We start from the raw sequence: 15,895 nt of genomic DNA, 5'->3' as shown, positions 1-15,895 counted from the left end.
GCATCTAGTTGTGGCAGAGAGATTTTCTAAATTTTGAAGAAAAACATATAAAGGAGCAAAAACATAGCACCATAGCCAACCTTTGTGTCGATGATAGCATTCAACTTCTCATTTGTATAATGACAGGTGTGCCTGCGGATAAAGCCCTGACAACTTTGCACACCAAAGCATTTGTCCCAGTTGAAACAGTTGAGGAAAGCATTCAAGAAGAAATACATAAGGAAGCACAATCAGCAGCGACAGATACAAAAGAGGGGCAGAGCCCAGAAAATTATTTTGAGGACAAAATGAAAGTTCCTGAGGTTTGAGCACAGCGCAGCAAAATAACCTTGAAAATAATAGATACTAGCATGCATTTTCACACGTGTACATCTTAATTATGTGTCCATGCAAATAAAAAATATCTGTTTTCCTTATGTACAAATCTTTAAGTTTTGACACTGTATATGTTAAAACAGGCATTTAATCTACACAAAGCAATGGCCAATACCTGTTTGGAAATTGAAAAGAAAGCTGAACCTCGACCTGAAGCACAGAGCTTGGTGACCATAGTAATAAAGCATCTAAATTTAGAAGGAGAAACTACAGAAGTAAAACCAAGTAATGATGCCATAGAACATGAAATGATTACAGCATCACACACAGGAGAGAAATTGGATATCAAGGATGGTGGGAAATGCATACAAGAGGAAGCAAAAGTGTTGGAAGAAACAACTGATATGCAGTTACAGAAAACTGGAACAGAGAGTATGTATCGAAAATTCACCAACATTTTTTACTCTAGTGAATTTCAGTTTCATCCTAGAAGCAGTTACTGAAACTTGGGCCTTTTCGAAATCTGTTTTGAAAAACAGTATTTTGATTTTCAGAACAAAAAAACTCGTTTGATAAAGTCTGTTTTATAAAAAAGTTTTAAAAATTGTAACTGTTTTTTTGTTTTTAGAATCAAATTTAGAGAACATATCTGAGTTATTTTTATTGTGTTTTGACTTTTAACTTTCAAAACAAAAAAATGATAAAACACACATATTTCATTAATTATTCTACAAAACAGTTTTAAGAAAACAAAAAAACCAGAACACAATCATACACACCAGTTTCGAATAACTAAAAGTTCTGTACTTTTTCAAATCCCCTCAAACACATTGTTGCACTGAATGGCATCGATAGTTTTCAATTTCTAAAAAGAAAAATAAATAACTTATACTAAATGGAAGTACTACAAATTTTCAGTTTATGAGACAGGATATTTATCAGATGCACTAAAAAAGAACTATTTTAGCCAAATTTGATCAGATGAAACCATAGAAATATCTCTTACGTATAATGACAGGTATACCTGAGGATGAAGCTCAGTCAATGTTGCCAGCATCAGCAATTGTCAAAGGAGAAACTGTCGAGGAAACCTTAGTGGAACAAACACTTAAGGAAGAGGAATCTGCAGCGACAGAAAAAGACAATAGGTGCCCACCAGAAAACGAAATTGAGCAAACGGCTAATATTGCTGAGGTTAGGCAATATTGAAGTTAACAAGAAAATAGTTATTATACATAACTGCAAGCCGTTTCATACACATAAATTGTTAATGCTTACAAATCCATGCAAACAAACAATCAAAAACTTATTTTCTTCATTTGTAATATGAATTTTATTCTGATACTGCAAATGTTGAAACAGTCAATTTCTCAACCCAAAACCATGGTCAAGGCCAGAGCAGAATATGAAGAAAATGATGACCATCGATATGAAACATCAAGCATGGAGAATGTGATAACAAAGCATATCAGTGCCGAAGGAAAGGTTTCAATTGAAAACAGTACAAAATCAAGTCATAATGTCGACAAATTGGAGAAGATTCCAGAGTCACACTCAGTCGACAATTCAGAGATCAAGGATGGAGATAAAATCACGCCAGAGGATGCAACAGATATCAAAGGAGCCAGTGATGTGGAGTTACAAAAATCTGAATCAGAAAGTAATCATGTTTTGAAAATTGAGCAACCAGCCCTTTTCTTTTTATTGAATTTGATTTCACATCCAAGAAACAAACACAACAAGCTTAATCATCCCAGGAAAAACAAATAAAAGACAAAAAAAGAGCTAAATGGTTTTTCAAATCTTATGAATCAAAAGTTCTTTTGGCGTAGCAGATTAAAATAAAAAAATTTAGTTTGGAAGAAAGGAACATCTTTATCCAGCTCTGTATGTAGAAGATAACATGTACACAGTTATTACTTGTCCTCATAAAGCAACTTCTTGTGGCATTGGGATTTTTCTAATTTTCAAGAAAACATATAGTTGTACAAAAACAGTACCATAACCAACCTTGTGTTGATGATTGCGTTGAACATCTCATTTGTATAATGACAGGTGAGCCTAAGGATAAAGACCTGTCAACTTTGGCCACTACAGCATCAGTTGGAGTTCGAACAGTTGAAAAAAGCATTAAAGAAATAGATACCGAAGCAGAATCAGCAGTGAAAGATACAAATGAGGGGCAGCAACCAGAAAATGATTTTGCAGAGATAAAGAAACTTCCCGAGGTTTGAGCAGACTGTAACAAAATAAACAAAAAACCTATTGCTACTACCTTGAATTTTTAAAAAAGCACATCTTAATTATGTGTCCACAAAAACAAACAAATATTTATTTTCCTACTCAACATCTTTATGTTCTGACACAGTATATGCTAAAACAGGCAATTGATTTATACAAAGTGACACACCACACCTTCATGGAAAATGAAGAGAAAGTAGAATCCCAACCTGAAGAGCTGAACCTGGAGAACACAGTTATAGAGCATCCGAATTTGGAAGAAGAGACCACAGAATTAAACCCAGCTACATATACTGAACAACATGAAAAGGTTCCAGCATCACACACAGGAGAGAAACTAGATATCAAGGATTATGGGAAATTCATACATGAAGAAGCAAAAGAGATGGATGATGCAATTGATATGCAGTTACTGAAAACTTCAACAGAAAGTATTTTTTCCAAATTCACCAACATATTATTGTTGTTTAGGGAATTCCATTTTCATCCAACAAGCAATTACAAGAACTTTATTCTTCCAAAAATTAAAGTTCGTTACTTTTTTGAATCCCCAGAAACAACAAAATTTTTCTTTGAAATGGCATTTAAAGTTTGCAATTTCTAAAGAAAATAAAAAACTTGTACTAAACAGAAGTACTATATATGGATGAAAGCATTTATAATTTACTACCATTACATTGTCCTTGTCAGTAGCATGATGTGCAAGTGTAAATTTTCAATTTTCAAGGAAGGATATCTATCAGATGTAATAAGAAAAATCTATTATAACCAACTTCCACAGATGATAGCATACACACATCTCATATGTATAATGAATGACAGGTGTGCCTGACGAAGCCCGGACAACATTGCCCACATCAGCACTAGTCAAAGGGGAGATGGTTCAGGAAATCTTACAGCAACAACCAATTCAGGAAGAGGAACCAGCAGCAACAGATAACGACAACAGCTGCAATCCAGAAAATGAACCTGATAACACGGCCAATGTTGTTGAGGTAAGGCAGTAATGACGTTAACAAGAAAATAACCATACATATCTACATGATGTTTCACACAAGTAAATTGCCCATGCTTAGACATCCATGCAAAAAACAATCAATCATTTAATTTTTTCATTTGTAATACAAATTTGACTCTGATATGCTGAAGTTAAAACAGGCAATTGATCAACCCAAAATCATGGCCAACATCGGAGCAGAAAATGAAGAACAAGCTAACCACCAATCTGAACCACCAAGGATGGGAAGTGTGGTTACAAAGCATATCAACGCAGAAGCAAATGTGACATGGGAAAGCAGTACAAATTTAGATAATGATGAGGACAAAAAAGAGAAGAATACAGAGTCACACCCTATCGAGGACTTAGGGATGAAGGATGGTAGTAAAATCACCCCCGAGGAAGAAACAGATGTCAAAAAATCCACTGATGCAGAGTTACAAAAATCTGAAGCAGAAAGTAATTTTTTTTGAAAAATTCTGCAACCTGGTTTTTTGTTTTAAACGAATTTGATTTGACAACCAAGAAACAAAAACAATAACCTCATTCTTCGAAGGAAAATAAAAACAAAAAATAAGAAAAAGACATACATGGTTTTTTAAATTTTATGAATCAAAATTTCTTTGGCATAGACAAAAATTAGTGTGCTTGGACGAAAAGAACAACTTTATCCTGCACTCTATTTGTATCATTACATGTAGAAAGTAATTCGTTGACCTCATAAAGCAGCTTGTTGTGGCAGGACATTTTTCATTTTGAAGAAAACATATAGATATACAGCAAACTGTACCATAGACAACCTTGTGTCAATGATTCCATTTACATCCGATTTGTATACTGTGATAGGTGTGCCAGAAGATAAATCCTTATCAACTTTACCCAGCACAGCATCTGCCGGAGATGAAACAGTTGAGAAAGGCCTTCAAGAAGAAACACATACGGAAGTGGAATCAGCAGTGACAGATACAAAAGAGGGGCAAATACCAGAAAATAAAGTTGAGGAGAAGAAAAAAGTTCCCGAGGTTTGTGCAGACCTCAACAGCATAAACTAGAAAATAGTAGTTATTATATGTCCATGCCGCCAGAAAATTATTTATTTTACTGACATACAACATCCATATGTTCTGATGCCATATATGTTAAAACAGGCATTTGATCTACCAAAAACGACAAGCCACACTAGCACAGAAAATGAACCAAAAACAGAACTCCAATCTGAAGTGCAAAACCCGGAGACCACAGTTATCAAGCACCCAAATTTGGAAGCAGAGACCAAGGAAATATACCCAACTAAGGATAGTGAAGAATATCAAAAGGTTCCAGCATCACACAGCAGGGAAAAAATAGAGAATGAGGAAGATGTAAAATTCATACAGGAGGAAGCAAAAGATATGGAAGAAGCAACTGATATGCTGTCACTAGAAACTGCAACAGAAAGTATGTTTTCAAAATTCATAAAGTTTTCTTACTCTAGTGAATTTCATTTTCATCCTACAAGCAATTACAAAAACATTATGCATCCAAAAATAAAACTTCATTACATTTCAAATCCCATCAAACAATTAATCTTTGCTGTGAAAAGCATTCAGAGATTTCAATTTCTAAAGAAAAGAAATAAAACTTGCACTAAACAGAAGTATTGTATGCAGATAACAGCATTACAAGTTACTACAATAATTTTGTCCTTACATTAGCAATTTATTTCAGTAAAATTTTCAGTTTTCGAGACAGTATATCTAACAGATGTACTAGAAAATAACTACCTTAGCCAACTTGTGCGGATGATATCATAGAAACATCTCATATGTAAAATGACAGGTGTGCATGACGATAAAACCCGGACAACATTGCCAACATCAGCAAAAGTCGAAGGAGAGCTGGCTGAGGAAATCTTACAACAACAAACACTCAAGGAAGAGGAATCGGCAGAGATAGATAATGACAGCAGCTGCAGCCCAGAAAATGAACTTGATAACTCGGTTAATATTGTTAAGGCAAGCCAGTAATGAAGCTAACAAGAAAATAATCATATGCTTATATGCATGATGTTACACACAAGAAATTTGTTCATGCTTAGACATCCACGGAAAACAATAATCAATCATTTATTTTCTTCATTTGTAATACAAATTTGATTCTGTTACTTCTTGAATTAAAACAGGCAATTGATCAACCCAAAACCATGGCCAACGTCGGTGCAGAAAATGAAGAACATGCTGACCACCAATCTGAAACATCAAGCATGGAGGACGTAGTTACAAAGCACATCAATGCAGAAGGAAAGGTCACATCAGAGAGCGGTACAAATTCATGTTACGATGTGGACAAACGAGAGCAGATTCCACAGTCACGCTCGATTGAGAACTCAGGGGTGAAGGATGCAAGTAAAATCATCCCAGAGGAAGCAACTGATGTCGAAAAATCCAGTGATGCAGAGTTACAAAAATATAAAGCAGAAAGTAATTCTTTTTTAAGAATTTACTGTCCTGTTCTTTTTTTTTAACAAATTTGACTTGACAACCTAGAAACAAACAAACAAAACCAAAATTAGAAAAACATATGTGGACTCTTAAATCTTATGAATCAATAGTTCTTTGGCATAGACAAAAGTTAAAAATTAGTGTTTGGATGAAATGAACAACTTTATCCAGCACTGTATGCAGATGATAAAAACTAGAGAGTAATTCTTTGGCCACATAAAGCAGCTAGTTGTGGCAGTAGGACATTTTACATTTTGAAGAAAATATATAGATGTACAAAAAAATAGTACCATAGGAAACCTAGTGTCATTGATTGCATTTAACATCTGATTTGTAAAATGTGATAGGTGTGCCTGAAGATAAATCCCTATCAACTTTACCCAGCACAGTTTCTGCCAGAGATAGAACAGTTGGGGAAAGCATTCAAGAAGAAACACATCCAGAAGTGGAATCAGCAGAGAAAGATACAAAAGAGGGGAAAATACCAGAAAATGAAGTTGATGAGAAAAAGAAAGTTCCCGAGGTTTGTGCAGACCTCAACAATCTAAACTAGAAAATAATAGTTACTACCTTTACATTTTCCCACTTGCACATGTTAATTATATGTCCATGCTGACAGAAAATTATTTATTTTACTGGCATACAACATCTGTATGTTCTGATGCCGTACATGTTAAAACAGGAATTTGATCTACACAAAATAACAAGCCACAGCAGCGCTGAAAATGAACCAAAAGCTGAACTGCAATCTGAAGTGCACAGCCTGGAGATGACAGGTATCAAGCATCCAATTTTGGAAGCAGAGACCACAGAAATAAACCCAACTGAGGATTCTGAAGAATATTTAAAGGTTCGTGCATCACACACTGGAGAGAAATTAGAGAACGAGGATGACGGAAAATTCATACAAGAGCAAGCAAAAGAGACGGAAGAAGCAACTGATATGCAGTTACTAGAAACAGCAAGAGGAAGTATGTTTCCAAATTCACCAACATTTTATTTCTCTTGGTTAATTTCATTTTCAACCTACAAGCAATGACAGAAACTTCATGCTTCCAAAAGTAAAAGTTCATAACATTTCAAATCCCCTCAAACAATTAATTTTGGCTGAGAAATGCCATTAACAAATTTCATTTTTCGAGAAATCAAATAATTTGCATTAAACGGAAGCATCATATGCAGATGACATCATTAGAAGTTACTACAATAACTGTCCTAATCAGTAGCATGGTATGGCAGCAGAAGTTTTCAGTTTTCAAGGCAATATATCTAATAGATGTACTAAAAAAGAGCTACTTTAGCCAACTTGTGCGGATGATACAATAGAAACATACCATATGTATAATGACAGGTGTGCCTAACGATGAAGTCCAGTCAACATTGCCCACATCAGGAATTGTCAAAGGTGAGATGGTTGAGGAAATATTACAACAACAAACACTTAGTGAAGAAGAATCAGAAGTAGACAATGACAAGATCTGCACACCAGAAAATGAACTTGAGAAAGCGGCCAATGTTGTTGAGGTAAAGCAGTAAAAAAATGAACAAAAAAATAATCGTATACATATCAGCATTATGTTTCACACAATAAAATTGCTCATGCTTGGACATCCACATAAAAAAACAATCAATCATGTATGTCATGAACCAACTTTCCCAAAAGTTTAAGCTTTTAGGTGAAGACACATGAATGGTTTTATATAACATCTGTAACATGCCCCATCACACAAAAGCTCTTTGGGCTTGAGGAGTGAATAGTGAACAAGCTCATCTACCTTGTGATGAAATTCAACTCTCTATTATAAGAATGGGGGCAGGGATCGAACATTGGATTACTAGGCTATAGATGTAGTTGAAAATATAAGGGATTATAATATTTGATAATTGTGTTTTACATCTGTACAATTGCTCTCTATTTAAAGAGACTAAATAACCTAATGCGCTAAGCCCAAAAGAAGATTATAGAATGGAAATAAATAAACAAATACAATTATTTACAACACTTCCCCTCAAGTTGAGGAATAAAAATTTATCATTCTCAGCTTGCTAGTAAGCTCTTGAAACATTTCTGAGGGAAGTCCCTTTGTCAGAATATCAGCTAATTGAAGTTCAGAAGAGATGTATGGAGTGGTGGTCAACCCGCTATCAAGCTTTTCTTTGATGAAATGACAGTCGATCTCAATGTGCTTAGTCTGATCATGTTGAACTGGATTATAAGTTGTACAAATAGCGGACATAATATCATAAAACAGCTTCATAGGTCCTTCACATCTTATTTTTAGATCATCAAGTATAATTTCAACCACAATAATTCACAAATGCCTTAAGCCATAGCTCGAAATTCAACATCTGCACTCGATCTGGCAACCACGTCCTGCTTCTTACTCCTCTATGTCACTAAGTTACCACAAAGAAACATACACTAACCAGTAGTAGTTCGACGATCAGTCACGGATCCAACATAATCAGCATCAGTATAAACTTCTAAAGAGAGATTGCCATCATGCCGGAACAACAGTCCTTTACCAGGAGTGGCTTTGTGATCCTGAAGAATTCTCTCCACTGCGTGCATGTGTTTTTCTTTTGGATTATGCATGAACTGACTCACAATACTAACAGCATAAGCTAGGTCTGGTCTAGTATGAGTCAAATATATTTGTCACCCAACTAACTGCTGATATTGTGTTTTATCAACTAAAGGACTTTCCTCTTCATAATCCATCTTGTGATTCAGCTCAATAGGAGGATTATCCAAGTTTTCCCGCTTCTTTAAGAAGATCAAGGACACATTTTCTCTGGCTGATAAAAATTCCTTCCTTTGAATGAGCTACTTCTATCCCTAAGAAATATCTCAATCTCCCAAGATCTTTAATTTCAAACTCAAAGGCTAGCCATGTTTGTAGAAAATGTCTCTATGCAATATCATCACCTATTATAATAATATCATCAACATACACAAGGAGCACAGTTAGCTTCCCATCTTGGGAGTGCTTAAAGAACAGCGTGTGATCTCCTTGACTCTGTTTATATCCTAAGGCCATCATAACCTTAGTAAATCTCCCAAACCAGGCACGAGGAGATTGTTTCAATCCATACAAGGCCTTTTTTAACCTGCTAACTTTATTTCCTCCATCCATAGAGTCAAAGGCAGATGGGATTTCTATGTAGACTTCTTCTTCTAACTCACCATTAAGGAAAACATTCTTCACATCAAATTGATTCATATCCTAATTGTAATGGGTAGCAAGGGACAACAAAACTCTCACAGTATTCATCTTTGCAACTGGGGCAAAAGTTTCTTCATAATCAATGCCATAAGTCTGAAACCCTTGGCAACTCATCGACCCTTATATCTCTCAAGAATACCATCAGAATTATATTTCAAGACAAAAATCCATCTATAACCTACTGCTTTCTTTCCATCAGCTCTATCAACAACCTCCCATGTTTTATTTTTCTCCAAGGCATTCATCTCATCTTGCATGCTTGAGCCCAATTCTTATCTTTTAATGCTTCATGTACTGATTTTGGGATTGAGATAAAATCTAGTGCGGAAATAAAACTTTTATGTTGTACAGAAAGATTAGTAAAAGAGACAAACTGAGAGATAGGGTGTAGGATACAAGATCGTTTCCCTTTCCTTAAGGCAATAGGTAAGTCATCAGAGGTACTGGGTAAGCTATCAGAAGCAACAGGCAAGTCATTAGAGGCAATAAAATTAGGTTCAGAAACAGGAAAAGTAAAAATATTTAGGTTAGAAACAAGAGATTCAGGATTTACCAGTAGTTCAGACGCTTGAGGTTGCTGGTGAAGCAGTGTGGGCTGCTTTCTCTTGTGATATACCAACTCAGGAGTCACAATCCTCCATATTTTTGGTGTATTGGATGGGTCAGACACAGAAGGATCAGAAACAAGAGGAAGATGTGTAGGAGAAGACATGGAAGGTCCAGACTCAAAGAAAGAAGGTGATGAATCTACTGAAGAACTGCTCTCTCCCTGAAGATGAGGACTTGGAAAAAAGGACTCAGATTCATGAAATATGACATCCATGGAGACAGAATTTCCGACTAACAGGATGATAATACTTGTAGCCTTTCTTATCAGGAACATAACCAAGGAAGATACATTTGAGAGCCCTAGGATCCAACTTACTGCGATGGTGTTTATGAACATGGACAAAGACAATACACCCAAACACTCGTGGCTGAAGACTCTGCATAGAGGGAACAGAGGAAAAGGATGAAGTCATTGAGTGAATAGAACTTACATTGTCAAGGACCCGAGAGGGCAAGCGGTTGATTAAGAAAGTTGCAGCAAGAATAACATCTCCCAGGTAGCAATTGGGTACATGATTCTGAAAAAATAAGGCACAAGCAACTTCAAGAAGATCACGATTCTTCCTCTCAGCAACCCTATTTTGTTGAGGGGTGTCCACACAAGTAAGTTCATGAATCATGCCCTGATCTTGGATGAATTGGGAAAGACGTTGATTGACATATTCGGTACCATTGTCAGACCTTAGTTTTTTAATTCTTTTATCAAATTGGGTCTCAATCATTTTATAAAATCGAAAAAATGTGGTACCTCAGATTTTTCATGCATTAAATAAACCCAGGTTATACGAGTGCAATCATCAATGAAAGAAACAAACCATTTATTACTAGAAGCATGAGAAACTTTAGAAGGATCTCAAACATCAGAATGAACAAGATCAAACTCAATACTTTTAATGGTACTGGAAGGAAAAGAGACACGATGGTGTTTAGCAAACTTACAAACATCACAATGAAAAGACACAACAAACTTAGGCAAAAATAATGGTGGAAATAAAGACTTAAGCAAATAAAATGGAGGATGCCTCAAGCGTTTATGATGAAGCCAAATCAAAGAGTCAGCAGTAGACTGAGAATGAGTCAATAAGGTGTGATCCTTAGCATACTTTGCAGAAGATTCTGGCACCAGATAGTACAACCCACCTTTCTCCTTAGCACCCCCAATCGTCTTCCCCGTGGCAAGATCCTGAAAAACACAGTGAGTAGGGAGAAAAGTTACAGTGCAATTCATATTTTTGGTAATTTTATGGATAGAAAGAAGATTAGTGGAGAGTTTGGGAACATAAAGAGCATTTTGGAGATGTAAGGAAGGCTGTAAATATATGTTACTAGAATGCGCAACTGATGTGTATGAGCCATCAGCTACGGCTATTGTATGGGTGCCAATAGTAGGGTTATAAGAAAGAAATGAGTCAGCACAACAAATCATATGATCAGTAGCACCAGAATCAATAATCCAAGAATCTTTAAAATCAGTGCAAGAAGTAAGAAAAGAATGAGTAGTGGAGCTCATACCAGTCATAGTCAAAGCACTAGTACTAGATGGTTTGCTCAGAGAATCAAGCATGGTCCGAATCTACTCTAACTCATCTCGTCGGATAGAAATAAATTCCGAAGATGCACCATGGGAACCTGCCATAATGCTAAAATAACCTCAAAAGAAACAAATCAGTCTCAAATTGATGAAAAATTACCACAAAGGTATGCAGAGAGTCCAAACAGAGGCAGAATTAACAGATCTGCCAAAAAAAGGGGCCAAAAAGACTGCAACTTGAGGTGAAAATCACACAAACGCAAACCCAAACGACTTTTTGATTTTGGCGTGAACAGTGCCGATGAACAGTAACTCGTGAACAGTGTCGATGAACAGTGACACGTGAACAGTAGTCTTTTTTTTTTTTGGAAAACGTCCGTGAATTTATAGATCTAGAAAAATGGAGTCAAACAGTAGTCTTCTTGGTCCAAAAGTTCCCGGAAAAAAAAATTCCGGTAGCGGCTAGTTGCGGCGAGAGGCAAACAAATAGGATACCGCTCTAAAGGCGGCAGTTGTGGAAGCAGAACCCTCAGGATCGAGAGCTCTGATACCAAGTTGAAAATAGAAGGGATTATATTATTTAATAATTGTGTTTTACATCAGTACAATTGCTCTTTATTTAAAGAGACTAAATAACCGAATGGGCTAAGTACAAAAGAAGATTATAGAATGGAAATAAATAAACAAATACAATTATTTACGACAAATGTTTTGATACTGATGGGTATCAGAGAGGAAAAATAAAAGGAACAAGAAAAGATGGAATAGAAGCCGAGAATGATATGTATCAAGGATATCTAGAATAGAAAACTCAGCTAACGGAAGTCAAGCACTGATAGGTAAGACACTCCTTAACTCAGTTAACTGCTACCCACACTCTCACACCTTCTACCCTTCTTTGTCCCCTAGAACCCCAAATTATAGTACCCAAACCAACCCCTTTTCGAACAGTCTCACCTTTTCATAAATATCTCCTTTCAAACAGACACAACCTTTAATCATGCACATAGCCACTGACTCCTGTTTCTCGTTCCTTCTTTCACGTTATCCACTATTGCTATTTCTTTGCTCTTCTTAGTATACACTTTTCTGATTATGGTTCCAACAGATACCAACTTAAAATCTGAAATACTGAATGTAATTTCTTGAATATATATATCCAGATGTCTACAATATATATACACTAATGTCATACCTAAAAAAGCTGATTCTAGGGAAACACATCCAAAGCAAATCATACCCATAATCTGTCACATATCTTCCTTATAATATATCGTATCACAATCTGTCTAATAAAAGGGAAAAACCAATCTATTTACACAATTTGATTCTGATACTGCATAAGTTGAAACAGGCAATTGATCAACCCGAAACCACGGTCAAGGTTGGTGCAGAAAATGAACATGCTGACCACCAATCTGAATCATCAAACATGGAGAGCGTGATTGCAAAGCATATTAATACAGATGGAAAGGTGACATCAGAAAGCAATACATGTTCAAGACATGATGTGGACGAACTGGAAAAGATTCCAGAGTCACAGTTGGTTGAGAATTCAGGGATCAGGAATGGCAATAAAATCATGCCAGAGGAAGCAATAGATGTCAAAGAATCCATTGCTGTGGATCTACAAAAATCTGCTGCAGAGAGTAATTATATTTTGAAAATTAAGCAAGCTGCTCTTTAGTTTTTACCGGATTTGATTTGACATCCTAGAAACAAACACAACAACCATAATCTTCCAAGAAAAAGAAAAAAAAAGACCTAAAAGTTTTTTCAAAACTTTTGAAACAAAATTTGGCATAGAGAAAATTAAAAGCTAGTATGTTTAGACAAAACAAAATTATCCAGCTACTTATGTGGATGACAACATTTAAAGAGTAATTCTTTGGCCTCATAAATCAGCTTGTTGTGATTTTTCATTTTCAAGAAAACATACAGAAAAACGAGAAAAAATAAAGTATCATTGACGGTCTTGCATCTATGATGGCATTCAAACATCTCATTTGTATAATGATAGGGGTGCTTGAAGACAAAGCCCTGTCAACTTTACCCAGCACAGCATCAGTGGGAGTTGAATCAGTTGAAGAAAGCCTTCAAGAGGATATACATGCACAAGCGGAATCAACAGTGACAAATATCAAAGAGGGGCAAATACCAGAAAATGATTTTATGGAGAAAAATAAAGTTCCTGAGGTTTGGGCGCACTATAATGAAATAAACTCGAAAATAATAGACACTACCTTGCATTTTCACACTTGCACGTGTTAATTTTGTGTCCGTGCCAAAAGAAATTTATTTATTTTCCCAGCATACAACATCCGTAAGTTCTGACAAGTATGTGTTAAAACAGGCATTTGATGAATATGACATGACACACCACACCAGCATAGAGAATGAACAGAAAACTGAACCCTTAGCTGAAGCGCAGAACATGGAGACCACAATTATAAAGCATCCGAATTTGGATAGAGAGACAACAGAAATAGACCAAACTATTTGTATTGAAGAACATGAACAGGATTTACCATCACATACTAGAGAGAAATTAGAGATCAAGGATGATGAGAAATTCATACAAGAGGAAGCAAAAGAGATGGAAGATGTGTCTGATACGCAATTACTAAAAACTCCAACAGAAAGTATGTTTTCAAAACTCCCCGACAATTTATTACTCTCTAATGAATTTCATTTTGATCCAAGAAGCAATTACAGAAACTTTATCTTTCCAATAAAAATGAAATTCATTCCTTTTTCAAATCCCCTTAATCAATAAATTTTTGCCGTGAAATGGCATTCAGTTTTCTATCTCTAAAGAGAAAAGAAATAACTTAACAGATGTACTCTATGTGGATGACAGCATTAGAAGTTAATTCAATAACTTTGTCCTTGTCAGTAGCATGGCATGTCAGCAGCAATTTTCAGTTTTCGATACAGAATATCTATCGGATGCACTAAAAAACTACATTAGTCAACTTTATGCAGAAGAAACCACAGAAACATCTCATGTGTAAAATGACAGGTGTTCCTGAGGATGAAGGATGGTCAACATTGCCCACATCAGTGATTGTCAAAGGTGAGATGGTTGAGGAAATCTTACAGCAAAAAGCATTCAAGGAAGAGGAATCAACAGCGATAGATAATAAAAAGAGCTACACACCAGAACATGAACTTGAGATAACCGCCAATCTTGTTCAGGTTAGGCAGTAATGAAGTTAACAAGACAATAATCACATAATTAAATTGCTCATGCTTAGACATCCATGCAAAAAAACAACCAGTCTTTTATTTTCTTCATTTGTGCTACAAAATCGATTGACACTGCACATGTTACTACAGGCAATTGATCAACCTGAAACCATCGCCAGCTTCGGCGCAGAAAATGAAGTGCATGCTGACCACCAATCTGATGCATCAAGCACAGAGAGCATGAGTACAAAGCATATCAATGCAGAAGGAAAGGTGACATCAGAAAGCAATACAAATTCAAGTTATGATGTGGATGAACTGCAGAAGATTCCAGAATCACACTCGGTTGAGAACTCAGAGATCAATGCAGGTAGTAAAATCATGGCAAAGGAAGCAATAGATTTCAAGGAATCCACTGATGTGGAGTTACAAAAATATAAAACACAGTAATGATATTTTGATAATGTAGCAACCTGCTCTTTTGCTTTTACTGAATTTTGATTTGACATCCTAGAAACAAACACAACAATATAATTCTTCCATGGGGCAAAAAAAACTACATGGTGTTTCAGTGGGACTTTTTTAATTTTCAAGAAAACATAAATGTACAGAAAAACAGTACCATAGGCAACCTTGTGTCGATGATTGCAATCAACATCTCATTGGTATAATGACAGGTGCGCCTGAGGATAAATCCATTTCAACTTTACCCAATACTGCATCTGTCAGAGTTGAAGCAGTTGAGGAATCCATTCAAGAAGAAATACATACACAAGTGGAATCAGCAACGACCGATACCAAAGAGGGACAAATGCCAGAAAATGATTTTGAGGAGAAAGATAAAGTTCCCGAGGTTTGAACAGACTGCAACAACATAAGCTAGAAATAATAGATAATACCTCACATTTTCCCAATAGCACATGCTAAATATGTGTAATACCCTATATTTTCTTTTAATAAAATAATAATAATAATAAATATTTTTTGGATAATAATGATATTTAGTATTTTTGTAATTAATAATATTGGTATTTAATATCTTTAATTAATGAGTTAATAATAGTTAAAATAATAAGAGGTAAGATAATAATAGTAATATTATTTGATTTATGTGATATATATATATATATATATATATATATATATATATATATATATATATATATATTAGATGATAAATTATGATTAATTGATTGATGATTTATGTATTTATGTTTGATTAGTAATGATTGATTAGTAAATTGTTTAGATATGATGAGTCAACAAACATAAATTGTTTAGATATGATGAGTCAACAAACATATAT

The 15,895-nt window shown here is 35.3% G+C and overlaps 1 protein-coding gene and 1 long non-coding RNA gene across 2 annotated transcripts; one reads left to right on the top strand and one right to left on the bottom strand.

Moving 5' to 3' along the window:
- Nucleotides 1-1,320: 1,320 nt before the first annotated feature.
- On the bottom strand, nt 1,321-15,448 carry LOC133289779 (uncharacterized). The gene is made up of 8 exons (XM_061487779.1): nt 15,212-15,448; nt 7,368-7,511; nt 5,317-5,501; nt 4,354-4,473; nt 3,454-3,525; nt 2,766-2,849; nt 2,326-2,554; nt 1,321-1,438 (listed from the first exon to the last, which is right to left on the bottom strand). Exons 1-6 carry the CDS (start codon nt 15,245-15,247, stop codon nt 2,831-2,833), a joined length of 576 nt encoding a protein of 191 aa, XP_061343763.1. The 5' UTR covers nt 15,248-15,448; the 3' UTR covers nt 1,321-1,438; nt 2,326-2,554; nt 2,766-2,830.
- LOC133289780 (uncharacterized) lies at nt 3,933-4,824 on the top strand. Its single transcript, XR_009748531.1, has 3 exons — nt 3,933-4,012; nt 4,400-4,575; nt 4,702-4,824. It is a non-coding gene; the product is annotated as an uncharacterized LOC133289780 (long non-coding RNA).
- Nucleotides 15,449-15,895: the final 447 nt, after the last annotated feature.

Source organism: Gastrolobium bilobum, unplaced genomic scaffold (genome assembly GCF_033153095.1).
Source record: "Gastrolobium bilobum isolate Gb01-03AN ecotype WA unplaced genomic scaffold, APGP_CSIRO_Gbil_v1 utg72793, whole genome shotgun sequence".
Lineage (NCBI taxonomy): Eukaryota > Viridiplantae > Streptophyta > Magnoliopsida > Fabales > Fabaceae > Gastrolobium > Gastrolobium bilobum.
The sequence above is the reverse complement of the archived record's forward strand: the minus strand, read 5'-3'. Positions and strand labels throughout refer to the sequence as shown.

Coding starts and splice junctions, on each gene's coding strand:
- LOC133289779 (XM_061487779.1), bottom strand. CDS start 15,247: ATGTTGATTGCAATCATCGACACAAGGTTGCCTATG. Junction 7,512..15,211: donor TCGACACAAGGTTGCCTATG/GTACTGTTTTTC, acceptor TCTGGTGTGCAG/ATCTTGTCATTGTCTACTTC. Junction 5,502..7,367: donor CACCTGTCATTATACATATG/GTATGTTTCTAT, acceptor TCTGGGCTGCAG/CTGCTGTCATTATCTATCTC.